Genomic DNA, 25851 nt, shown 5'->3' with positions numbered 1-25851 from the left:
AACAGAGCCTTAAGAAGATCCACCAGTGACCATTTCCTTACACCACACAAAAAATAGACTCAAAATGGACCTAAATGTGAGACAGGAATCCATCAAAATCCCAGAGGAGAACACAGGCAGCAACCTCTTCAACCTCAGCCGCAGCAACGTCTTCCTAGAAACATCGCCAAAGGCAAGGGAAGCAAGAGCAAAAATGAACTATTGGGACTTCATCGAGGTAAAAAGCTTTTGCACAGCAAAGGAAAGTCAACAAAACCAAAAGACAACCGACAGAATGGGAGAAGATTTTAGCAAATGACATATCAGATAAAGGGCTAGTATCCAAAATCTATAAAGAACTTATCAAGCTCAACACGCAAAAAACAACTAACCCAATCAAGAAATGGGCAGAATACATGAACAGACATTTTTCCAAATGAAGACATCCAAATGGCCAACAGACACATGAAAAAGTGCTCAACATTGCTCGGCATCAGGGAAATCCAAATCAAAACCTCCATGAGATACCACCTCACACCAGTCAGAATGGCTAAAATTGACAAGTCAGGAAATGACAGATGTTGGCGGGGATGAGGAGAAATGGGAACCCTCCTACACTGTTGGTGGGAATGCAAGGTGGTGCAGACTTGGAAAACTCTGGAAAACAGTTTGGAGTTTCCTCAAAAAGTTGAAAATAGAGTTACCCTAAGACCCAGAAACTGTACTACTGGGTATTTACCCAAAGACACAAATGTGGTGATCCGAAGGGGTAATGCACCCCAATGTTTATAGCAGCAATGTCCACAATAGCCAAACTACGGAAAGAGCCAAGATGTCCACCAACAGATGAATGAATAAAGAAGATGTGGTGTATATATATATATATATATATATATATATATATATATATACACAATGGAATATTATGCAGCCATCAAAAAAACACCAATGAAATCTTGCCTTTTGCAACGTGGATGGAACTAGAGGGTATTATGCTACGTGAAACAAGTCAATCAGAGAAAGACATGTATCATACGATCTCACTGATACGAGGAATCCTTAATCTCAGGAAACAAACTGAGGGTTGCTGGAGTGGTGGGGGGGGAGGGATGGGGTGGCTGGGTGATAGACATTGGGGAGGGTATGTGCTATGGTGAGCGCTGTGAATTGTGTAAGACTGATGAATCACCTGTACCTCTGAAATAAATAATACATTATATGTTAAAAAAAAGAAAAAAAAGAAGATAGTAGGAAGGGAAAAATGAAGGGGGGGAAATCAGAGGGGGAGACGAACCATGAGAGACTAGGGACTCTGAGAAACAAACTGAGTTTTCTAGAGGGAAGGGGCGTGGGGGGATGGGTTAGCCTGGTGATGGGTATTAAAGAGGGCACATATTGAATGGAGCACTGGGTGTTATACGCAAACAATGAATCATGGAACACCACATCAAAAACTAATGACGTAATGTATGGTGATTAACACAACATAATAAAATAAAATTAAAAAAAAAAAAAGAAGAAGATCCACCAGTGATATGCAATGTAGTGAAGTGCTTTGTAATGGTAGTTATTGCTGACTGGCATTTATGTAGGTCATGTGTAGACGGCACCAGCCCACATGGCAAACTCACAAGGTAAAAACCTGGTATGACATAGGTTTTTAATCTGTTGCACAGGATCTGGAAAGAGGTCTATGTACAACTATATTCAGCTCACCATAAATGTAGTTTAAATACTGCCCCAGCCAAACAAAAACACATCTGTGTTAGAATCCAGCCAGTGGGTAGCTCACATGTAACTCCAGACTATCCTGCACACCTCATCTGAGGAAGCTGAGACCTGGGGAGAAGCTGTCCACACGTGCGCTCTCTTCTTGCTTTCCATCCATTCTCCAACTAGCCTGGACTTGCCTTCAACAAGGAAAGAGTGACCCTGTTTTTCCCAAATCCAATGGATGCCTCCTAAGTCCCTCTCTTAGGCGACTTTCTGGGTAGCAACCACTTCTCTGAATCTAGAGATACTCCTCTCTCCCAACCTCCTTGCTCTTCTCCAAGGCTGTATATTCTCACTTCTTTCAAAGATTCCCAATGCTGCTTAGCCTTGTTTGGGTTAAATGTTTGGGTTCTGCAGGGTTATATCTGATAACCTTTCTCCTACTCTACCATTCCCCCTAGGCAAACTTATCTATACTTCCACAGTTTCAATTACTATCACTATATTAAACATTTAAAAACTTATCTCCAGCCCAGACTTCTCTACTGAGTTCCAGAGGCAAATTTCTAGCTGCCTAATGGGCACCTGGACTTGGGACATTCTACAGATGCTTCAAACTGAATGCATTTACAGTTGAACCTAGCATCTCTAAACTCCAACCCCTGCCACACTTGCCCATGGCCCTGTGTTGCCATCATGGTGATTCACACACCTCTTCGTTCACTGCAGGCCAAACACTTAAGAGTTGTCCATGTTGCTTTCCTTACTCCCATCCTGGCCAGTTCCTGACCAGTCTAAGCTAAAGCCAAACAGCTTTTAGGTCTCTCTTTAATCTATCCCTTCAATTCTGCTAGAGGCCACACCCATCTCTCATATGGATGAAGGCAGCAGCCTTCACACTGGTCTCCCTGCCTCCACCTTTGTTTCCCTCCAATTTATCTGCTTACGAGAAGAAAGGCAACCTATCTGAAAGACAAACTAAACCATGTCCATGGATGAGAACTCTTCAATATTTTCACAAGCTCTTAGGTTAAGTTTTCAATGATTTAAGTTGGCTTAGGAGGCTCTTTAGGATCTGACCCAGCCTCCCTTTCCGGCCTTAACTTCTGACTCCTTATGGGCTTGCCTTTTACCTGAACCCTCCTCCGGTCACTTGGTCAGCCGTCTTTCCTCTTACCTTTGGGACTCAAAATACACTGTTCCGCTTCCTCAACCACCCATTCAGTGCCTGCCAAAACTAAATGGTGCTATTTCTAGGCTGTTTTTTCACACACAGACTAGACAGTCTGTAATCCTGGATGTTATCAGTATCAGATGATGCAACTTATAAAGCAGGCTTCCTTCTGCTGAAGAGTCCATTTCATCAGCTACACCAAATCTGGCAAGATTCCAGAAATGTGTAGAAATTTTTGAAACTCGTATCTCTCATGTACCCTCTGTTTTGTGAGAATTTATAAATACTTTTCCTCCTCCTTGAATGCTAAATGAATGCTGAACAATCCTTAAAACCCTGATCAGGTGGCCAGTTCACTCTTGACAGTTTCTCTTACTCTCCCATTAGGATAAAATTCCTATTATTGCAGGTAATATATTATACTACAGAGAACTCTTTTTGTGCTCCTATTGTCTCTATTCTCAAGGTAATAGACACAGTTAAAAAAAATCTAAGAGGACTTTGGTTAGAGTAATGGCAGAATAGCTTATTGCAGATCAATTCCCCTCAGAGACACAACTTAAAACAGTGGAAAAATCATATAAAACATCTGTTTGACAGCAGTGGAGAGAAACCAAGGCATGAAGAAGGATGAGATTTTAAAAAGAAAGCAAGCATGGTGGTGGTGGGGGGTGAGGGGGTACAGGGCTGCTTTTCCCCTCAAGGCATTCCTTCATTTGTAAACTTGTCCAGAAGCTGAGCAAAACTTCCTGCAATCTTATGGGGCTGGGAGGATTACAAAGCACAGTTCTGAGCCCATAGTAGAGAATGGTCCTGGTAAAAACATCATAGATGTTCTGATGGAATACACAAAGGTCTGTGCCCTAAAAAATAAACTGGAAATAGACCACATGATTTCCAATCAGCCCAGTCCCTGTTCGTATTATGGTGATCTGCCTAGATGTTCACTACATACCAGGAACAAAGAATAATCCTCCATAGGGAAAGAAACACAATTTAAAGCCTCACACTATCTCTTCAGTTTAAAATACCAATGTCTAGCATTAAGTTAAAAGATATCAGAAACACCAGGAGGTAAGACCAATAGCTGAAAACCAAGAGGAGAAAAATGACAGACCAGGAACACAGGCCCACAGGTGATCCAAATAACGGAATTACTGAACCAGGTCTTTCAATAACTTGTGATAACTAAGTTTAAGAAATTAGGTGGCAAGATAGAAAATTTCAGCAGAGAAAGGGAAGTGTACAAACACTATCAAATGGCTATTCTCAAACTGAAAAATAGGACATTTCAAATTAAAAACTCGGAAGAGGTTGAAAGGCAGAAAAGACACAGCTCAAGAGAGGAACAGTGGGCTGCAGATTGAACAAACGAGAATATGCAGGATAAAGCATGGAGAAGAAAAAAATCACAGCAACTACAGGAAAGATTAAGAGACACATAAAACAGTGGAAACGCCCAACATATATGGTAACTGGAATCTACAGAGAAGAGGAGAAAAAAAATGGGGCGGAAACACTATTTGAAAATACAGTGCTTGAGAATTTTCTAAAACGGACCTAAGACAACAAATCCCATTTTCAAGCAGTGCTAAAACCTACAGCAGACTAAATACCCAGTAAAACTTCTCTAGGCACACTGCTTGAAAAAAGACTGAAAAATTCAAAAAGCTAGCAGAGGGTAAAAATAAAACCACATTGAGACTCTTGACTCCGGGAAACGAACTGAGGGTTGCAGAAAAGGAGGTGGGTGGGGGGATGGGGTAACTTGGTGATGGGCAATAAGGAGGGCACGTGATGTGATGAGCACTGGGTGTTATATGCAACTAATGAATCACTGAACATTATATCAAAAACTAATGATGTACTATATGTTGGCTAATTCATTTTAAATAAAAAAATTTAAAAAATTAAAAAAAACTGAAAAAAACCCCACCCCATATTACCTTCTCAAAAGGAGACTGACAGCTGACTTCACAACAGAAATAAAGGAAGCCAGAAGACAATGGAATAACACCTTCAAAGTTCTGGCAGAAAAGAACCGTCAGCTTAAAATTTTATAAATGACATTATCTACCAAAGATAACGGCTAACCAAAGGCAGTTTTAGACAAACAAAAATGGACAGAATTTGTTACTGGTAAAGTCACACCGAAAGAAAGGAAGGAAGTTCTGCAGGCAGAAAGGAAATAATCCCCAGTGGCAGCACATGGAGAGGAAAGAAGGAATAAAGAACAATGGCAAGGGCAAACGTGGAGGTGAATCTAAATGGATACTGGCTGACTGTATGAAACAATATGGAGACTGTATGGAGAGGATTAAAGTATCTGTATAATTATAACACACAACAATGATGACAAAGAATGAGCTGGAAGAAAGGTAAAGGGAGTTCAAGGGTCCCAAGATTCTTGCCCCGTCCAGGAAGTGGTGAACCCACTAACTTATATGAGACTTTTAAAAATCCCAGAAAAGTCAGTGACTATATAACTAACAAGCTAATCAAGGAGAAAGGAACAGAACTTAACAGATACATATGAATCTGAAAAAGGAGACAGAGAGAGAAAGGAAGCCAGAACAGGTAAGTCATTCAGAAAACAAAGAGTAAAAGGAGAGATTCAAACCCCAATATCTCAGTAATTACATTACAGGTAAATGGCACAAATACTCCAATTGAAAAAAGAGATTGATGGGGTGCCTGGGTGGCTCAGCTGGTTAAGCATCTGCCTTCGGCTCAGGTCATGATTCCCGGATCCTAGGATCGAGCCCCATGCTGGGCTCCCTGAGCAGTGGGGCGTGTGCATCTCCCTCTGCCCCTCCCCCCACTTGTGCTCTCACTCTCTCTCAAATAAATAAAATCTTTTAAAAATTAAAAAAAAAGACATTGCATCAACAACCCTTCGCAAAACAACTACATGATGCTCACGAGATACAAGTTAAATAAAAGCATACAGAAAAGTTGAAAATGGGATAAGATATATCAAGCACATTACAATGAAAACAAATGCACAAAATTATATGCACAAAACTATAAAACAGTATTAAAAGGAAAATCTAAGTAAGTGGAGGGACATGCCCTATTTGCAGATCAGAAGCCTCAAGAATGTGAAAATGTCACTTATCCCCAGATTGATTCAGTATAACTCCAATTTAGAAAAGAAAAAATGAACAGGTTTTTTTTGGAGTAGAAACTGACAGGCTGATTGTAGAATTTATGTGGAAATGCAAAGGACTAAGAATAGTCAGCACTACTTGAGAAGTAATGAAGTCAGAGGACTTATATAAGTAGATATTAATACTTAGTATAAAACTCAGTAATTAGTAAAGTGTGCTACTAAGGTAGGGACAGGCAATCAAGTCACTGCAAAAGAAGCAGATCAGAAGCTGATTTGCATATAGCTTTCACTTAAGGACTAAGTGGCACAAAAGACCACTGGGGAAATGATGATTGCTTCAGTGAGTGGCACTGGGTCAAATAAATATCCTAGAGAAAAAAACAGTAAGGACCCTCTTTGCTCATATACAAAACTCAATTGAAGACGGATCACAGTTCTAAATATAGAAAGGTAAAACAAAGCTTCTAGACCATAATAGAAGAGAATATCTTAATGATCTTGGAGAGGCAAAATTTTTAAAAAGGACACAGAAAGTTAGTAACCATAAAGGAAAAAAAGCACTGTAAATTGAACTATATTAAAATTCTAAAAAATCTGTTCATCAAGAAACAGCTTTGAGAGTGAAAGGTAAGCCCCAAGATAAAGGAAATACGCATAAGTGAAAAAGAATTCCTACAACTAAGACAAAGATAACTTAAGATTTTTGTTTTTTGTTTTTTAAGAAAGAGCAAAAGGCATGAGCAGGCACTTCACAGGATGTCCAAATGGCCAATATATGGAAAAACCCTCAGCTGCACTGCTCATCAGGGAAATACAAATTAGAACCATAATATGATACCACTACACGCTCAGCAGAATGGCTAATGACGTTGGCTGACAACACAACGTGGAGACAGGAACGTGAACTGGAGCGTTCACACGCTGCTGGGAGGACAGAGCTGGGTATTAGCACAGCCTGGGACGCAGCAACTCCATTTCTAGGTGTCTATTTAGAAAATGCTTATTTCTGTTCACTAAGTAGCCTGTACGAGAACTCTTCATACTTTCACCTATCAATGGTATACAGAGTCACCAACAGGTATATTCACATAATGAAACATTACAGGGAGCAGCAGAAAGGAAAGAACTGCTTCCGAAATCACGTGCATCTCATGCCATAATGCCAGAAAAAGCAGCGAAAACACATGGACACACCTTGCACGATTCCATTCATAGTTAAAAATAGACAAATCAACTTGTGTGTTACAAGGTTACAAGTCACGGGTGTTTACCTCTGGGGACAGGAGGAAATACAATGACTGGCAGGAAGCACAAGGCACATTGTGGGTGCAGAAAATGTTCCACCGCTTGATCTTGGTGGTGGTTTTTTGGGTACAATTTTTAATAACTCTCGAAGGCACACATTTAGGACTTGAGAGCTCTCTTCCGGATGTTTATTACACTTCAGTAACAACATATACATTTTTCTAAAGAAGTCAAGCAGGACTGCCGTGTAACAAAAGCAACAATCTATAACCACCCCTCCCCATCCCATTCCCTTCCTGGAGCCACTCAACTCTTCCAGCTTTCTTCAGACACATTTCCTACTTCTGAGTAATGGGCTTACAATGAAACTTCTCCATATTTCCATTTTAGGTAGCTAGAGTCTTCCTATTATGCCTACTTCCTATTAGGAAGACATTTCCTTATATAGCCTGGTGTTTTTCCTAGAGTTGATAATCACACAATCTGTTTCTATATAGCCCTGTTTAAAGGTGTTTCCTGCCCTTACGGGTACCTTGTGTCTCCAATACTCAAACCCACTCAGGGTTTTGCAGCACAAGTCAGCTTGTCTCTTGCTGGCTGCCCTGTCCCTGGAGAACTTCAGTTTTTGTTCACTGTCTCTATCAGCTACCAGTCATCTGTCTCCTTCTATCTTCGCAAATTTCACTGGCATCTTATTTGTTGCCATCTTTTTCTCCTTGACCTTTTTATTTTTATTCCTTTAATTTAGTGAGATTCCAAGAGTCACACAGAGATAGTCCTAAAAGTCTATTATTATTGTTTCTTATAGTCTAGAAGGGGTGATCCACAAATAATTTGGGGCCTTCATATTCTATTCGTCTTTGTATGCTTAGTATCAAGCCCAGTAACAAGCACAGGGAAAGAGCCTGAAAAATCTGTAAACCACTGTTGAAAAAGTTAGGTTCATAGTCAAATCAATGAACCCCAGCTGAGGCATGAGCAGGCACTTCACAAGATGTCCAAATGGCCAATATATGGAAAAACCCTCAGCTGCATTGCTCATCAGGGAAATACAAATTAGAACCATAATATGATACTACTACACACTCAGCAGAATGGCTAATGACGTTGGCTGACAACAGAATGTGGAGATAGGAATAACCCCCAACCCCCCCCCCTTCGCCCCGCAGTGGTCTGCACCTGGCCACAGGGCATCACGAAGGGTGTGAGTCTCACCTGTGTAGTGCTCATTGCCTTGAGCAGCACAGGTTAGGAGCTGTGCCATGGATGAGCCCACTGCCTTGGATGTACTTCCTAGGTCTTGAGCGCATTTTTCCAGCTGTAAGAATATCCAAGGGGGAAGACAGCTTAGAAGAAAAGCAACATACACTATAGTCTTAGCATACAAACAATGCACATCAAATCGTGGTCCTTAGGTCTTTCCCACCTAATACCAGTGGTGCAAAAAGTAGGGTGATAGAAGGGAAAGAGCCCCTGCTTCAGAATGAAAATATCTGGGTTCAGGCGCCTGTCCTCTGCTTCCTTACCCCCACATGCTAGCTGTCAGAGACTGGGCAGGTTACTGAACCTCTCCATGCCTTGGTTTCCTGGAGAGATCCTAATACTTAAGCTTAGAAAGTTCTCAGAATCAATGTAGGTACTCAACAAATGGTAGCTATTAGCATCATGCCTTTCGAAGCTAATTTAGAAAGTTTGCAACAAATCCTTAGCGAGAATGAATTATTCCTTGGCAGGAAGTGGGCAGACATCCAGCGGTCCTGCCTTCCTGGCATGTGGGGCCATTAACATTGTTCGTTTCGATCTTTATACTTTGAGGAGTTCTAACCAGAAGGAAATGCAATAGGAGAGGTTTGCCATGGTAAATGAGATTATGAAAATGGGTAAAGTGCTTGCTTCCCATGAACAGCACGTCATCTTGCTTTGTAAACTGAATAAATAATTTAGAGAACAAAGTTACTGATGGCTCAGAGTATGGATAATTATTTGACTACTAGATGAGGACAACATTTTGGAACAGAACCGCCAGGCATACCATGAGAGCACAGACAGGCATCAAAGAATGTGTGCATTTCTTAACTCTAAAACACTGCTTCCCAAGATAGGCAGTGCCTTCAAACATAAAAGAACCCGCAGCCAACAGTATGTTCTAGCCAACAATATGTTCTAACACAGCACACACATTCTTCCGGGGCAAACAATTTCCTTAAAAATTACATGGGGTTTCTTACATTCTAACCGACCAGCAGGTTTCTGTAAAGGCAGAATTCATGTCATGTCAGCCTCTCTTGGGCTCCCTGGAGTGCAGGAGTTTGCAAAGGGACACATGGACTACATTACAAAGCTGCTGGCCCTGCAGCCAGTCCTGACTTGATCATTAGCTGGGTGACCTTAGTTAGGTGACGTAACTTTTCTGAGCCTGAGTTTCCTTGTCTTTACAATTAGCAGTAGCATGATTTAACAAGTATTTTCTCAGGGCTTCCTATCTACCATTGCTCCGTGGCAAATTAGCTGCTCTGGAACTCCCTGTATATTCCACAAGTTTGCAGGTCATCCAAAGAGCAGCAGTAGTTAAGAGTAGAAGCTCTCAAGGTGAGAGATCAAGAGCATGGGTTTTGGAGTCCTGTAGGTCTGGATTCAAACTCTGCTTCCACTATCAGCTAGTAGACACTGGACAGAATAGTGACAACCTACCTCTGCACCTCTGTTTCCTCAGCTGTAAAATGGGATTCACAAAACTCGCTCATCAAGGTTACCATCAGGATAAACTAGATTGATTTTATGCATACACGGTGCTTACGAGATACTTACCAAATAGTGGTACTAGCAACATTTAAGAATGTGGAAAAGGAGCTACACACAAATGAGAAGAACTGGTAGAATTTTAGCCAAGAAAACCCTGACATAGGGGCTCCTGGGTGGCTCAGTCGCTAGGCGTCTGCCTTTGGCCCAGGTCATGATGCCAGGGTCCTGGGATCGAGCCCCGCATCGGGCTCCCTGCTCCACGGGAAGCCTGCTTCTCCCTCTCCCACTCCCCCTACTGTGTTCCCTCTCTCGCTGTGTCTCTCTCTGTCAAATAAATAAGATATTAAAAAAAAAAAAAGAAAACCCTGACATAGGCATCAGGAGGCACCATAACACGATCAAATTAGAGCTCTGTTACCACCATTCCCCCAGCTCTTGTGTTTGTACTGGATTAAAGTGCTTTGCTGTCGTCCATCCTAGTTGTCTTGCACTAAATCAATATTTTTTCAAACCATGTCTGTTGAAAATATTTTGTGTGTCCACCTTTATAACCTCATTGCTATTCCTTTCACAGATAAAATATCTGAGACACAGAAGAGATGCAAGACTGTCTACAGCTAGCTGAGGATACAAGCTGGAGCTAGAAGCTAGAATTCCTACTTTTAAACCTAGCTCCTCCAGCTGCACTGGACGTTCTTTTCAGAAAAAGGCTGTGGGATCAGAACACTGGCCTCAAACACTAGGATGTGTCTTGTTTATGAAAAAGAGTGACAGACAATTGTTCATCCCTAGCGAAGCCCCAGGAAAGCAAGACACAGGACCATGACCAGAGGCCCCTTCAGGGCCATCTTTATCTCAACGCAGTTCTTAAAAATGGGGCTATTCTAGGGCTTTGCCTTCAAAGTATGTGTGATTCAGGCACACCAACTCCAGCTTCTAAAAATGCCTCACGTGATCATTACACGAGGTGGAGTCCCACCCTGCAGCAGGCTCTAACATCCCTTACCGTCTCCCCCGGAAGTGGTTTCAGCTGACTCTCCACAGCTGCCATCTTGGCGTCCTGCAGTTCATTCTTGAGTGTCTGCACGGTGCTCAGAGCTGAATCGATTTCCATAGGGCCACAGGCTTCATGGGCCTGGCAACAGAGTTGGGAATACGTGTACAGTCTGTCCGGGAAAAGTGTCCCCAGTACTTTGCAATGTACAAAATGCCTTTCTGCATGTACCCAATGATTCTCCAACCCTGGCAACAGGAAGCCAGTGGAGTATGCATTTCCTGATAGAGCAAAATCAACCTTGGTCAGTCTTAACTTCCCTAAATAATCAGTTATGCATGTCTCATAAGTAGATATACTTAAAATCTCCTTGAAGCTATTTTTATCAGAAATGCATTTGTCGCTCCGACTAAGAGGATCCTTCTTTGCTGTGTCTGGGTTCTAGAGAGAGAGAACCTAGTACAGTTGTGTGCACACAGAGGCTTGAGAAGCACGTTGTGGGTGGCTGAAGAAGGAATGAACGAATGAACCTAGGACTATGGGCATAAGTCTTTTTTGTTTTTGTTTTTTAATTTTTTATTGTTATGTTAATCACCATACATTACATCATTAGTTTTTGATGTAGTGTTCCATGATTCATTGTTTGTGCATAACACCCAGTGCTCCATGCAGTACGTGCCCTCTTTAATACCCATCACCAGGCTAACCCATCCCCCCAACCCCCTCCCCTCTAGAACCCTCAGTTTGTTTTTCAGAGTCCATCGTCTCTCATGGTTCATCTCCCCCTCTGACTTACTCCCCCTTCATTCTTCCCCTCCTGCTATCTTTTTCTTTTTCTTTTTTCTTAACATATGTTGCATTATTTGTTTCAGAAGTACAGATCTGTGATCTAACAGTCTTGCACAATTCACAGCGCTCACCATATGGGCACAAGTCTTTATCAACCTTATTGATTCTCTACAAATTTCTAGACTATAAACCATTACCGTTTCATACTCAAAATTACAGAAGTTTTTTTTTCTTTAGTTTTTTAAGAAAACTACTTCATTCTCTTGATCATTTAAGATATTGGTCTCCAAATGCTTTGATCACATCCCCCCATACACATGTTAATAAAGTATAGGTGTAAAATGTTTGATCATTATGTTAAATACTGGTTAATCTTAATTTCTTTCCTTTTTTTTTAGGTAACAGTGACAACAGCAGCAGTAAATACTGATTGATTGCTATGTGCTAGTAGTACACAGTGAAGAAACTGAGGCACAGAGAGGTTAATTAACTTGCTGAGGTCACAAAAAATTAGTCCATGGCAAGGCCAGAATTTGAATGCAGGTAGTCTGACTGCAGAGCCTATACCTTAACCCTTACACTATATAAAACAATATATTTTAAAGCTCTCAGTATCTTCTTACACCCAGTGGACAGTCTTGCTTGAGTCCCACTTTGAGGCTCATAGCTCCAGAGCAGTTGAAGTGTGTATGTCTCTAAGGCTCACTGACGACACTTGTAAAATGCAGATGTTCAGGCTCTATGACCAGGGACTCTTATTCAGTTGCTCGGGGAGGGGAGGCCCAGGAACCTGCATTCTGAATGCTCCCACGTGATTCCAGTGCAGGTGGTCCTTGGACCTCTTGTTGAGAAACACAGCTCAAGATATATTTTTTAAATTGAATATTATCCTAAAGCTGTGGGTATTTTTCTTTGGTGATATAGTGCACTGTTCATATTAATAATTCAATCAGCTTCTAACCTTCTTCCCTTGCTCATGTATGAGGCCTTCTATTTCGATAAAGGGCTTGCTACAATGAGGAAAAATGAATTCATGCCAGAACTTCATGCTAATAACATATCAAACAGTACAGTAATGAGGTCCGTTGGTAATTAATAAGTTCTAGAGACAGAAACTCATTAATTCTTAATTCCATTCTATTGAGGACCTTGTTAAGGTGAATCCTCCCATGTAAAATGGGAAAAGCTTTCAGGGCAAAAAAGGTAATATAAATGACCCCTCCCCCAAATAAATTTGCTGCCTAGATAATTTATTAAATCCACAAAATAATACCTGGAAGATATGATCACTTATTTTGGCCTACAATTTACCTGGCACCAAGAAACTGATGACTACCTGTCTCCCCTAAGATTGTGAAAAATGGACCATTGCTTGTCCAGGGGTATGGGAGGGGGAAGCATGTAACCTAAAATAGTTTAACAAAAGTCATGTGTAACTGGAAAGTGATAAACTAAGTCTAGGAGATAGTGGCTAAAAATGGTAAAAGCTAATCTACATGGGCATCTTTTAAAGACCAAGCAAATGAAAAAGACAGTTCTGCCCAGAAATGGAAGACAGTTCTGCCCAGAAATATGCCCAGCAGTGTTCCAGTCCTGGGTAATCCCCCAGTCACACCCAGCAGTAAGGCATCTGAAGCTCCGTTCCCCATGGGCCAACTGCTGTGACAAGGGTCCACTTGCCTTCTGCGAGGCAGTACGCAGCTCCGCCAAGCTGGTGGCAAGGTTCTTGGCACACTGGCTCAGCTGCATAGCTGCAGCCTGGTCACTCACGGTGGGCACTGCGGCTTTGGCAGAGGACACCATCTTGCTTCCAGGCTGTAAAGAGAGGAGCAGAGAGCAAGAGGGCTCCTGAGCAGCACAAGTCAGAGAGTAGATACCCAAACAGCAATGCTGCAAGTCAGCCAGAACTTACTTAGCCCTAAAACAAGGAATATCAAAACCATCTAGACTACCCCCGAAAATTGCCACCCCAGATCAGATATCCTAGGGCAGTATGCTCTAGAAATGTTATGAAAAAGGAAAAAAAGGTATGTGTCATCGAGAGGGGCACTATTAGTATGATGTCTTGAAATTCTCATTTAAAACAGATCGCAAAGAGAGTTTATTAAATACATTTGTGTTTCTTTGAACAGCTCTTTAATCTGTGTCTCAAATACATCCAGGAGACTGCTTTAAAAAATGTGGGCAGACAAAATCAAAGAAAATGACCTGTCACATCACCTCTCACTACCCAAGATAATCTCGCCATGCACGGATGCCTGTGCGCATGCATCTATATTTCCAAAAATAAGATCATACTATTTATTCTATTTTTCAAACTCCATTTCACATATTCTATATTTTTAATAGCTGTATAGTATTCCATTGTACGCATCTGTTAATATTTCTCAATCCTGTGTTGTTGGGCATGTTTCCATTTTTTTTCCAGTGTAATAAACAAGAGTATGATAAATAGCTTTGTAGCTAAAATTTTTCACACATTCATAATTTTCTTCGTATAAAACTTTACAATGTCTGGACCAAAGAATATACACTTTTAGGGGTTTTAATATAGATGTTATAAAACTGCTCTTAGTAAAGTTGAAACAATTTAAGTGTCAGAAAATAAACACTAATGACAGAAGTTAATATTTTTAATAAATAACACATGAGAAGTCATTAAAAAAAAAAAACAGCCTGAAATGTGAGTAGATAACCTCACTTAATAAAAACAAATGAAACATGAAACACATTTAACATTGTGACAATCAAGGAAACGCAAAATCAAACAATAAGAACCTCACTGAGAAACTGTCAACAACCTAGCTTTTAAATGCTTGACTCCCCAACTTGGAAAAGATGTATAAGAAAATGTGCTCCATGCATTGCTACATGTAAATTTACATTCATTCAGCCTTCCAGAAGGGCCATTTTACAACACATATGAAAGAAGTTTAAAACGTTACCAACTCTTTGGTCTGTCAATTCCATTTCTACTTATTTCTAACTCTGCCTTATTCTTGTAACCATCTGATGTGTCTATGATTGCCAACATTAAAAGAATGAAAAGAAAAGGGAAAAATAAGAGTGGGGACAGAGCGGACCCTGAAACATGTCTATATGGCTCTATCATAATACCCTAGAAGCCTGCTCGCAGTGGGACGACACAACCAGCTCCAGGCCTTCGAACCAACCCCATGAAAAGAGAAACACCTGTCCAAGCCACAACACTCAATGTCCCCAAGATAAAGATAAGCCACTTGCAATCCTATTTCTAGGAACGTATCCTAATAATTCAAGAGGAATACAAATTTTTGAGCACACATGAAGAATTTTATCCTATCACAGGTTGTTTATGACGGCAAGTAATTGAAAACGACCTGTCCGTCTAGTGGCGAGGGAATACCCAAACAGAGCACATCTGTGGCCAAATGACAGATTATTCGAAATCAGAAATGCTCATAATACAAATGTTCACGTGAAAAACAGTCTACACACAATAAATCCCAATTAAAAAAAAATATATACAGGGATGCCTGGGTGGCTCAGCCGGTTAAAGCATCTGCCTTCGGCTCGCACTAGAGTTACAGCGCTTGGAAAAAGAGTCCAACAGATGTATCAGTGAGTCCTGTAACCACAGGTTCAACTAGAAAAGGACAAGGAAGACGCTCACTTGATCTCATGAACTGTTCAGGAGATACAGGAAGTGCTGAGGGATTCGAACACAAGAAGTATGTAAAAAGGGAGTTTTCCCCACCACTTAACAGTCTCATTTTATTTTCCTTAAAATGAATCTACCACTTAGCTGGCAAAGATGGACACGACTTACTAATTGTACAACTGCCACAAAAAAAGATCACACCTTTGGAGTGATCTTAGCACTTAGCACTTCTTTTTTCCCAGTCTGTGAATAACAACATTAGACTCTCTGGAAACCGGCAAACCTAGAGCACTACCTAGTACCAGGCTGTTCAATAAAACTTGCAACTTAATCCCGTTTTCCCTCACAGAGGAGAAATAAAGATGAGATTCCCAAGAAAAATGGATTATGGGCCATCTCCCAGGACAGTTTCCCTACATATTAGCATTTTGCTTTGCCAAACTAAATCCACCTCTCCTGCAAGTGGGAATATAATGGGAAGGGCTTCAAAGGTCTGCTTACTGCAAAGACTTGGAGGTGGCTGTGGGAACTGGGTAATTCTTCTCCTTAAGGATATAAAGGGCACCCCTGACCCCACAGGTGGGGGGTGCTCTGGGCACAATCAAGGTGACTGCTTCTGTTACCTGGAGGAAGTTCTGGCTGGAGATGATGAGAGCCAGCTGGGCGCTAAGGTCTTCTGCTTGGGCTTGGCTCCCTCTCACCCCCTGGACCAGCTGAGGGATGTGATCGGCCACTGCCTATAGGAAGCAAGGAAAATTAAAACAGAGCTCATCCAGCATGGTGAATGACCAAAACAGGATGGGAAAGGACCCCAGGGATGAATGTTTTTGGGATGTGCTATTCCACTGGGGCCATGCTTGTCCCAGATCTTGCATTTACCCCGCACTCGTAAGCCAGCTGGGTCCTTAAAAACACTGAATCCTAACACAGCACCTCTGGGGAGCTGTCTCCCACACACGCTCTACTCTTGCGCTCCTGAAGGTGCCAGTACATTTAAGCACAGTATGAGTCTCCGGAAGGAGGTCTGTTTTCTGCATTGGCCCACTTGTAACAAACACCAACCTGGCCAATTACAGTTTAGAGCTTCAAAGCAAACAAAGAATCTATACAATTCGTCAGTAGATAAACTCAAGTCTCACAGTCCAATGATGAGAAAAAAGTAAGAGAAGTACTCAACTTCCAGCCTATGTCAGTGCTTTGATTTCTCACTTGGCAGGTAAGCGTTCCGTCCGTCACCTTCCGGTCACTACGGGTCTTCCTTCTCGGAGCAGCCCTCCTCATTTCTCAAATTGGAAATCCCAATGCCCAGGGTGGAGGAGGGAGGAGCAGTATTTCTGTGCCATAGGAGACCAGCCTTCTCCCTTTTCTGTGTTCTCCCATCTGTGGCCACTCCTCACCTGAATGGCCAGGTCCTCAACGGTCACAGCACAGTGGCCCCCATTGCTGATGAAGTTCCCAACCGTATCCCAGCCTGCTGACCTATTTTTTTTTTGGAACCCATTCCAGCAAGCGTAAAAAAAAAAAATATTTCCATGAGATTTTCCTCAGATCCTCTTCAGGACTTGCTCCAGTAATCGGGTCCACTTTGTTCTCCACTGCAACCTGATACATAGTAAAGCTCTCATTTCCTGACAGTGACGCCCAGACCCTGAGTATCTTCAGTCTCTGCAAAAGGGGGAGGGGTGTAGTCCGTCCTGTAGGATTGTCCTGGACACGAGTAGCAAGTGCTCTTTGAGAAGAGTTTTCTCACTCGTGCTGCCAGCTGACTTGAGGCTCTAACAGGCAATACACACCCTCTACAGGAGTCTGGCTTGCAGAAAAACCCCTTCAGTCTGCATCCATTCTTGAGGACAGGGCCTTACTGCATCGCTGAGACTTTTCTGCTCTTCGGTGGGGGGCTGGCCTCAGAGAACCCAGAATCGGGACCTGAAGGGCTCTGGGGGATTCTCTTCAGAAATAAAACCATCTCTGAGGTAGAAGTGGTAATACCACTTCCATGTAAACCGTATCACAGAGGAGATGTGAAAAAGTCAGGACAGTGCAGTCAAACTCTCAGAACCTTGGTACAGATACAGCTCGCCACTCAGCCCCCACTGCTCACTGCAAACACCCTTGGAAGCTCCAGTCAGACATGCTGCCAACATGTGGGCAATGGTGACGCAATTATATGTTGTGTCTGGCACCATTCAGGGGTGTCCTGGGAGACTGAACTCCCTGGGCCTTCAGAAGCAGCAACAGAGGTGTTCACTGTGCCCTTTGGAGCACGCTGGCTTCAACACGCCATCAAGGCCCGGGTCTCAAAGGAACAAACACGCAACAATGGAGAGCCCCAAAGCACACGGTCACTGAGGCCAGACGGGATGAAATAAACCTGCCATCAGTGCGAAGCAGGGAATCAACCCTCCTACTACCAGTACACACCGAAGGCCAAGGCCCACCTCTCAGAGGGAGAAAGGCCCTCTGGAAATTCAATGCTTCGTTACTATTTCAGAGCCCAAAAATGGCCTTTTTATTGATCCTCCTTGATTTGGTCTCTTGAAGAGAAAGTAGACAAAGGAAAGACAATGCGGGAAAAAGCACCATATTCTCCCTTCAGCCACTTATGAGACAAAAACCAGACGCGTGTGTGTGTGTGTGTGCGTGTGTGTGCGTGTACACACCTGGAACACGGGAGCCTGAACAAACTGCATTAGGGGCCCGGGTGATCAGTCGTAACCGAATTACCACGGCGCCTGGCCCTCTAATGCTCTCCGCGTCATCTGTGGCAGCCCTGGCTCTCGGGCGGCCGGAAGCTCACCTTGCAGCTCTGAACCAGCTGCTGCTGGGCGGCGGGGTTCTTGTTGGACACGGCCGCGTTCTGGGAGGCGGCGATGGTCTGCGTGGCGGCGGCCGCAGCCTGCTTGGCTGCCACCTGAAGAGGAGAGCGACAGGAGGTGAGGCAGGCTTCGAGTGCGCCCTCACACGCACGCGCGCGCGCACACACACACACACACACACGCACGCACGCACGCACGCACACTGACATGCGCCCCTCCCACGGAGGGGCTGGCACGGAAGAGCCGCACGTGTAAGAAAGGGCGCTCCAGGCCCAGGCCCTGCCTTCTGACGGCCACCGAGGAGCCTCGTCTAACAAGGCCCCGTTACCTCCGCGTGGTTTGCAGTCCCTGGGACGAGCGATAAAGACAGGCACGCCTGGAAGCTCAGGTTCCAGTGTTCATTTGTCTCTCTCAAAAAAGATAAGGGACAATCAGTTCCAAGACCACGATGGCACTGATAAGTGGCATCAAGTCTAAATGTTTTAGGGGAATTGTTTCTTTTCCCCTCCACAAGCAGCACAAACGCTGGTGTGCCCATGGCTCTCCTCTTGCCGCCCACGGGAAGCCTTGTTTCAGAAAGGCCCAGGCTTCCGCACCAGAGGACTTAATTGTGTCTCTCACATCCTTCCAAGAACAAGGAGGCCAGTTTTGTTCCAGAATCCAGCACACTACATGGAGGGATTCGTCAGACAGGCAGGTTCTCGGCCTCCAACCTCCCAAATTTTAGTTGAAGAGTCTCCTGTGTACCTTTGTGAGAGAAATTTATTTTCTTACAGAGTTTGTGCCTACTGCTATTTCCTTTTCTTCCCCCCAGAATAAACTCATGTTCTGAAAAATGACAAAAATATTTTCTTATTCGTCCATCCCATACCTCCCACCAAGGCCTGATCCCCATCCTCCAGTCTTTCTAAGTCTGCGTTTTCTGTTGGGAGTCCTGAAAGAGTCATTGCCTCTGACAAAACATATACATTTTCAGCTAAAGGTCCTTTCTGAACATGGGCATCTCTTAATGCCAGGGGGAAAAAAAAAATCCCTATTTCCTCCTGAAAAAAAAAAGGGGGGATCCTATTCAAGAATGCTAAAATCAGAAAAGACTTTGCTTACTGAAACCATGAGCTGAAGCTATTTTTCAAAGTGTCAATGTGCCACTGAACCTAAATGTACAATGTACCTAAAGCAACATTTCAAATTGTTTATGAGTACCTTAACCATTCGACCATATCGTTAATCTTGATTTAGCTTCCTTTATATGGGCATTGCCTTATTCATTTGGTCACTCTTTGAAATAAACTTTTTGCAATCTAAAACAGACATCCTAGGAAACCAGCCTCTTTACCCACCTCCAATCGGTTGACAATTTTTTTCTTGATGGCGTTCTGGGCGGCGGCGTTTGTTGCTACCCGGAGGCCTTCCGCAGCTTCTCTCAGTCTCTGCTGCTGGTCTTCATTCTCAGGATTGGCTGCAGCCCCCTGAAAAGGAGAAAAGAGAGATTTTGAGAGGTCCATGGGGCAGCATGCCACAGATGCTGAACTCGTGCCTTCAGTTTTACTTTCTCCTGGTAATACAAAATATCTGGAAGACAGAGCAAATGCTTCAAGCAGTATCTTTACAATAAATATGTTTCATCTCATAACAACATAAAAAATCTACCGGGGGATGTTTCAAAGCTGCAGCCCTAAACAAGAGAAATCCACTGGTAATAATCAAACCCTTGTGATCCCAGCCTTGGTCATCCATGTAAATTAACTTGTGGTCAGATATCCATGGTTTCAAAGATGTTAAGACAAATCTCCCTTCCCCCACCCCAGATCTCTCAGGGAGAATTTGATTTTAATTGGAGTGACAGACACACGTCACTGCTGAAAGATTCTCCTGTCTTGCAGCACTAGTTAATGTGGATGGGCTAAGAACATAGGATAAACAGGGGCTGGGAACACCACCCCAAATAAGGAAATGTTGTTTAAGAAAGACCATGCCTAGAAACTGCATTCCTGGAAAACCTGAGTTGGACAGTATAGCAAGGTAGAGCTGGGACTCCACTGCACTGAAATAATGAGAGCTATCCCATGCCCCTTCCCTTGGCAGGGAAAGAGAAAGGGCCATGCACGGCCCATGGCCACATGGTTGCTGTAGGTTCAAGTGTCTTAGGTACGCAAATGGGTTTTATTGAGATGGGTGGAATTCTGAAGTAGGGAAAAGGCTAATGGTAATGTGATATAATTTTACTGCACAATAATTAACAAAGACTTAAAGCACATCCAGCCTTCCACTCCCACCTGCAGTAGAAGAGGTGATTGAGATTTTTCTCACCGAGTCTGGATGTTCTGAGACCAGTTCTTAATGTATACAGATGAATGAGTTTCTTTTCATGAACACTTCAGGGTGATAATATTTGCTCACAAGGCAGAGACAAAAGCAGAAACACACACGCCAATTATTGAAAATCGATTTTCCAATGTCTCCATTTTCCAAACGGCCAACTTGCCAAACTGACCATTTACAAGAACCTATTTCTTTGAACTATTTATAAAAGTTATGGGAAGTCATCCCGGCTGGAACAGTTTTAACGTCTGTGATCAAAGTGTTTTGGCAATCCTTTTGAAGGGAATCTTCCATTCTTTCAAACTGTAAACACTTTAAGTAGTCTTGATTTTGTATTTCTAGCAACTAAACAAATTCTGCTTTTGTATTTCATGTGTGAAAGGTTGTCTGGGCTACTTTTGTATTCTTTTGCAAATTTAGGAAAATCATTTTATTTTATTTTCTTGGTCATCAGGTATTTAAACCACTCCTACATTTGCCTTCCTTTGGTATTCTAGGCAGCAGAAAACCATCATTTCTGCACTTGACTCTGAAGTGGGCATCTGGATCCTTCCTTAGCAACATCTCTTTCACGATGAACATACATTAGATATGCAGTACTAATCTTGGCCCGGAATCTTAGCTACTGATTATGAAATGTATTTTTTTTTCTGCACATTAAATATATTTTTTGGAGCTCTAACCATCATAGGCTCGTTAGCTTTCAACAAAATTCCGCAAATTAAAATACTGTCATGAAGACCAAGTGACAACTTTTAGCTAAAAGAATGTATGGAAACACCATTGTCCCATCTGATAGAAATAATCAGAAATAAATACTTAAACAAGTTTCTGGTAACATGGTACCTTCAGTAAGGTCTGGTGAGCACTACACATCTAGAAACAAATATACACAATGGTCCTGGCTCAATCTTGATTATGTGATGGTAGGCTTAATCGTTTTAATTTTCCTATTTGTTAAGTAGGGATTGATTAGATTTTACACTAAGGTTCTTTCCAGTCTGCCAATTAATTTTTGTCAACAGGAAGGTTTCCTTAAAATAGCTATGCTTAGACTTAGAAGTGGGGTGGGGGGGCGGAACTCGTAAAAACCATAAAGAAATTAACCACTGCACCAAAACCCTAACACATATTTTTGACTAAAAGGGATGGTTAAGGGCAGAGCTTCTCAGCTGAAACAGGGCTCGGGGGACAGAGGAAGGAAGTTCAGACCCTGCCCCTCCTTGGGTTTCTCTTTATCCTATTCACGAGGTACCTCCAAGAAATCACAGTCCCTCAGGGACTACAGTGGTGAGTCAGTCGAGGAAGGTCTACGTGATTCACCACATGTCATGACACATTTTACGTGAAAGAATTCACATGCTAGGTGGTTTGAGGTGCACTCGTATTCTGTTGGAGGCCAGGATGTGGAGGCTTTTAATGAATCTTAAATGCACAGAAACATTAACAAATACATGTTAACTTAGGCATATGAAGTGGAAGGCGATTTTATTTTATTTATATTCATCAGCATTTTCTATTAATTCCACCAAAAACGTATGCTAGTTGCATAATAACAAAAAGAGGAACATAGAGAAATATACCTTTCTCCATTTAATACGGTTCTCACCTCGAGGTGGGAATCAGAATCTTCTGTGGAACTGACCTGCACGTACACACACGGTCCCACCAGTGACCTTGTGAATCGGGGGGGGGGGCGACTGAGACACGTGCCTTTTGATGTTTTACGGGGGGCTCTGAAACAGAGCCCTGAGATAAGAATCACTGGCTTTTAGAAGTCATGTGCTGAAGCACAGCTGTCAAAAAAGCAGAGAGCTGACTCTTAACTCTTCATTCCAGCTGTTGTATAATATTTAAAACTGCTACTGGGATTTGAAGAACAGTGAGGCTGGAAGCACTCTACTATGTAAAATCGTGATAGGAGTTTAGTTGAGAAGTCGAATGGAGGATAAAGTAATATTCAGGTTGCAGGCAAAAGAAGAGGCCTATTTGAATCTGCTGTTGACAATCTCCAGTTTAAATGAATCACCATTTGCAATAAGCTGATGGCGATAACCCCATGGACAGAGAGCACGCTCACTAAGCAGGGACTTCGTCGTCTACAGCTGAGTCAGCATCACTCCCCTTAAAGAGTGTTATTCTCATGTTCCACGCCCTTCTCCTTTCCCAATGCAACGAGGTTAAATGTTACACAACCATAGAGGTCTTAAACAACAAAAATGCACTCAGCTGACCATTCTTTATCTTCAGGGTACCTTCCAAATCCTAACTCTTAATAATGTTCTCTTTCCCGTTGAACAAATCCAATGCAATACCTTGGCAGCTTCCACCATGCGAGCTGTGGAGTCGGCCAGGAGTTTCGCGGCTGCCAGGAGCTTCTTTGAGTTCTCCATGTCGATTTCAGCTTCTGCATCCGACCTCATGGCGTTGACGAGGTCTGAGGTCGCCTGGGCCAGGACTCGGGCCTGGCGCACCATTTCACCTACGGGACGGGATTGAGAATGCCATCTGTCCGTCTGCTTTCTAAAGCTCAAAACCAGCACAGTCTAGTCTCCACACCTCTGGCAAGACGGACAGAGAGAAGGGAGCCCCCAAGCTCTAGTCCTAAGCAATGCAGCCCACTTAGACCCAGGACCGAAAATACTCCCCATGGCTACCAGGACCGTACACCCCAAACACAGCCATCTTCCATCTTGAACTCTGAGGGACAAATAGAACACCATGAAGCAAAGAGGAATTCTTTTGTGAAAGAGAAGGCAGGGAACAAAGTTATGTGGATTTATTATGCGGTTTAGTAAAATATTTATTTAGAAAATATTATTTACCTCACTTCAGGAACCACTTACACAGTCCTTATAATAAACTCTGCATAATGGCATAGAAAATTACTTTTGAAATTTGAAAGAATTTGCATGTTACCTAACTCCAGATGAATAATGTCACATGATCCACTGTATTTGTGTCATTTGGCTCTCACTAATAGGAAGCACAGACCCCAGTTTCATGCTCAATTGCTAACATTTGCCTTGGCTCAGTTTTTCCTATCAGTTTTCTGTTTGCTCACCCTTTTCTTCCTAGTGCTGGTTTTGATCTTATTATTAGTAATTGTTTGGTTTTACTGTTCCTGTGATTTTACTGGCATCTATTTCAATTTTCTTTTAGAAGTAGGAGGGGTAAAAGAGTAAACATTTAAAAAAGAACTACTCAAGTGTAAGGGAATTTTTCCTCCCCCAAAGGTCATTTGAGGATGTCAAAACACTGTGATATTAAGGAGGAAAAAAAAGCTTTCATAAAAACCAAAATGTGCTAAATTCAAGGTAGCATGGATTGGATCCTGGGATGGTAAAAAGACTTGAGTGGAAAATCTGGTGAATCTGAATCATGTCAGTAGTGAATAGTTATGCATCAAGGTTAATCTAGTTCTGACAAATGTGCTGTGGGTTAGGGAAGATGCAAAAAATGAGGGAAAATGGGAAAGGTATAGAAGAACTCTCTGTATTACTCTGCAACTTTTCTGTAAATATGAAAGTATTCCAAAATAAACAGTTTATTAAAAAACAACAACAAAAAACAAAAAATCCAAATGTGCAGAGTATGCTGATCTTCCTGAATCATGTAAGGAGGATACAGAAAAGCACACGTTTTTATTTCTTTTCAATACTTGTTACAAAGAATGGCTCTGTGCTGACAAGGAAGTAAGCAGACAAACCTCTTACAAACTACTGGTAGGGTTGCAAACCATAGAGCCTTTCAGAAATTCCACTTACTACATATAGCCCTAAAAGTAAACCAAGATATTTTTATAAAAAGAGTTCCTACAGTATTATTTTTCTTAAAGCAGAACAAACTAAGAAGCAAACCAAAAGACTTGGAAATGACCTACATGTCTATTTAAAGATAATTGGTTAAGTAAATTATGATAGAATTCCGTGGAGTAGAATATTATGCTGCCATTAAAAAGATTAGCATATAGGTCAACATGAAAAATGTCTTTAAGATGTATTAAGAGAAAAAGTTTGCAGAAGAGTATAAATAATGCATTTTCATTATTATAAAAAGAAAGATGGTGTTAAAAATACATATACACACATACACAAGCATGTGAGACTGTAGGAAGATCATGTAAAACAGAAATCAGTGAGTTGCCAAATCTGGAGATTTAGATGGGATAGAGCTGGGCTGGGCCTGGGGAGACTGACTTTTCAACTATAGACTGGAAGGTACATTTTATCTATTTTAAAATTTTCTGGATATTATGATGTTTGACATCATATCTTAATACCTTTCTGGCTCGAGACAGACTGCCCTTCTGAAGGCTAGCCAACTTCTAGAGATGGCAAAAGTCCAGCCAGGAGCACGCCTCTGATACACAAACTAAGCAGCTGGGAGCCACACCTCCTCTATCTGGCCACCACAGCCCTGGACGCAATATCATTAGGCCTCATTCAACCCGGGGCCTGATTCCAGGCAACTACGATGACCCCTATCGTGTAGAGCCTGCTGCAAATAGTCAAACTAAGCTGTTCACCCTGCCCTGCCTTGGCTTTCCAATGGAAATCCCAATGAAGGCCACAACCTAAGCTTTCCCCCTCTCTCCTATCTTCTGCAAACTGACCAAACCCGAGGCTTCCCCTGGGACCCCGCATGGCACGTGGTGACGCTCTCTCTGGGAACTGTGAGTAGAATACAGTTTTCCTTCCAAGCTTCATTCCTGCACCTTCTGTGGCTGCATCAACTTTACCATGCCACATCCGACATGTTTCTTTTAACAAATGGGATTTGCCAAGAAGTTATTTAAAAAGCCTAGTTAATGAACTCTTTAAGTGTAGCCATGGATGGGCACATTAGGAGTCTTCCATCTTTCTCCCAGCCTCAGCGAGCAAGTCTCTGAGAGAGGCTGATGACAACTCGCCCTCGCCAGGCAGCCGTCACCTTTTTTACTCACAATCGTCACCACGAGGGAACCCCAACAGGACCCGTCCACCCCCGGCATCGCCCCCTCACCGGCATCGCCCATGGAGCTGAAGATGCTCTCGGTGACACACATGATGGTGTCGGTGGCCTGGTCGTAGCGGCCGATGGGCTCGCCTCGGCTGGCAAACTGTCGCACATGCTGCAGGAGATCGTGCAGGGCCTGGCTGACCACGCTGGCCGCTGCGCTGACCTGCTTCAGGAGCTCGCTGTCGTCGGTGGCTGCCTGGCAGGCACGGACACAGTTCTCCACTGAGCGGTCCACGAGCTTGCCCGCTTCAATCAGCTGCTCCTGGCACACGGGGGAGCTGATGGTGGGGCTCACCACCTAAAGTAAGAAACGAGCGGGTCTTG

The 25851-nt window shown here is 42.7% G+C and overlaps 1 protein-coding gene across 1 annotated transcript in view; it reads right to left on the bottom strand.

Moving 5' to 3' along the window:
- TLN2 (talin 2) overlaps nucleotides 1-25851 on the bottom strand; it is a 203228-nt gene that overhangs the window by 117132 nt on the left and 60245 nt on the right. The window contains exons 18-25 of the mRNA XM_028100406.2: nucleotides 25531-25825; nucleotides 22842-23008; nucleotides 19545-19673; nucleotides 18186-18299; nucleotides 16012-16125; nucleotides 13429-13563; nucleotides 10972-11100; nucleotides 8439-8541 (exon numbers count right to left, since the gene is read on the bottom strand). Of these exons, the coding sequence (XP_027956207.1) occupies nucleotides 8439-8541; nucleotides 10972-11100; nucleotides 13429-13563; nucleotides 16012-16125; nucleotides 18186-18299; nucleotides 19545-19673; nucleotides 22842-23008; nucleotides 25531-25825 (1186 nt within the window). The remainder of the gene's footprint in view (nucleotides 1-8438; nucleotides 8542-10971; nucleotides 11101-13428; nucleotides 13564-16011; nucleotides 16126-18185; nucleotides 18300-19544; nucleotides 19674-22841; nucleotides 23009-25530; nucleotides 25826-25851) is intronic.

The sequence above is a fragment of the Eumetopias jubatus genome, unplaced genomic scaffold (genome assembly GCF_037043125.1).
Source record: "Eumetopias jubatus isolate StellerSeaLion01/CBP00866 unplaced genomic scaffold, mEumJub1_p1.0 scaffold_7, whole genome shotgun sequence".
NCBI lineage: Eukaryota > Metazoa > Chordata > Mammalia > Carnivora > Otariidae > Eumetopias > Eumetopias jubatus.
The sequence above is the reverse complement of the archived record's forward strand: the minus strand, read 5'-3'. Positions and strand labels throughout refer to the sequence as shown.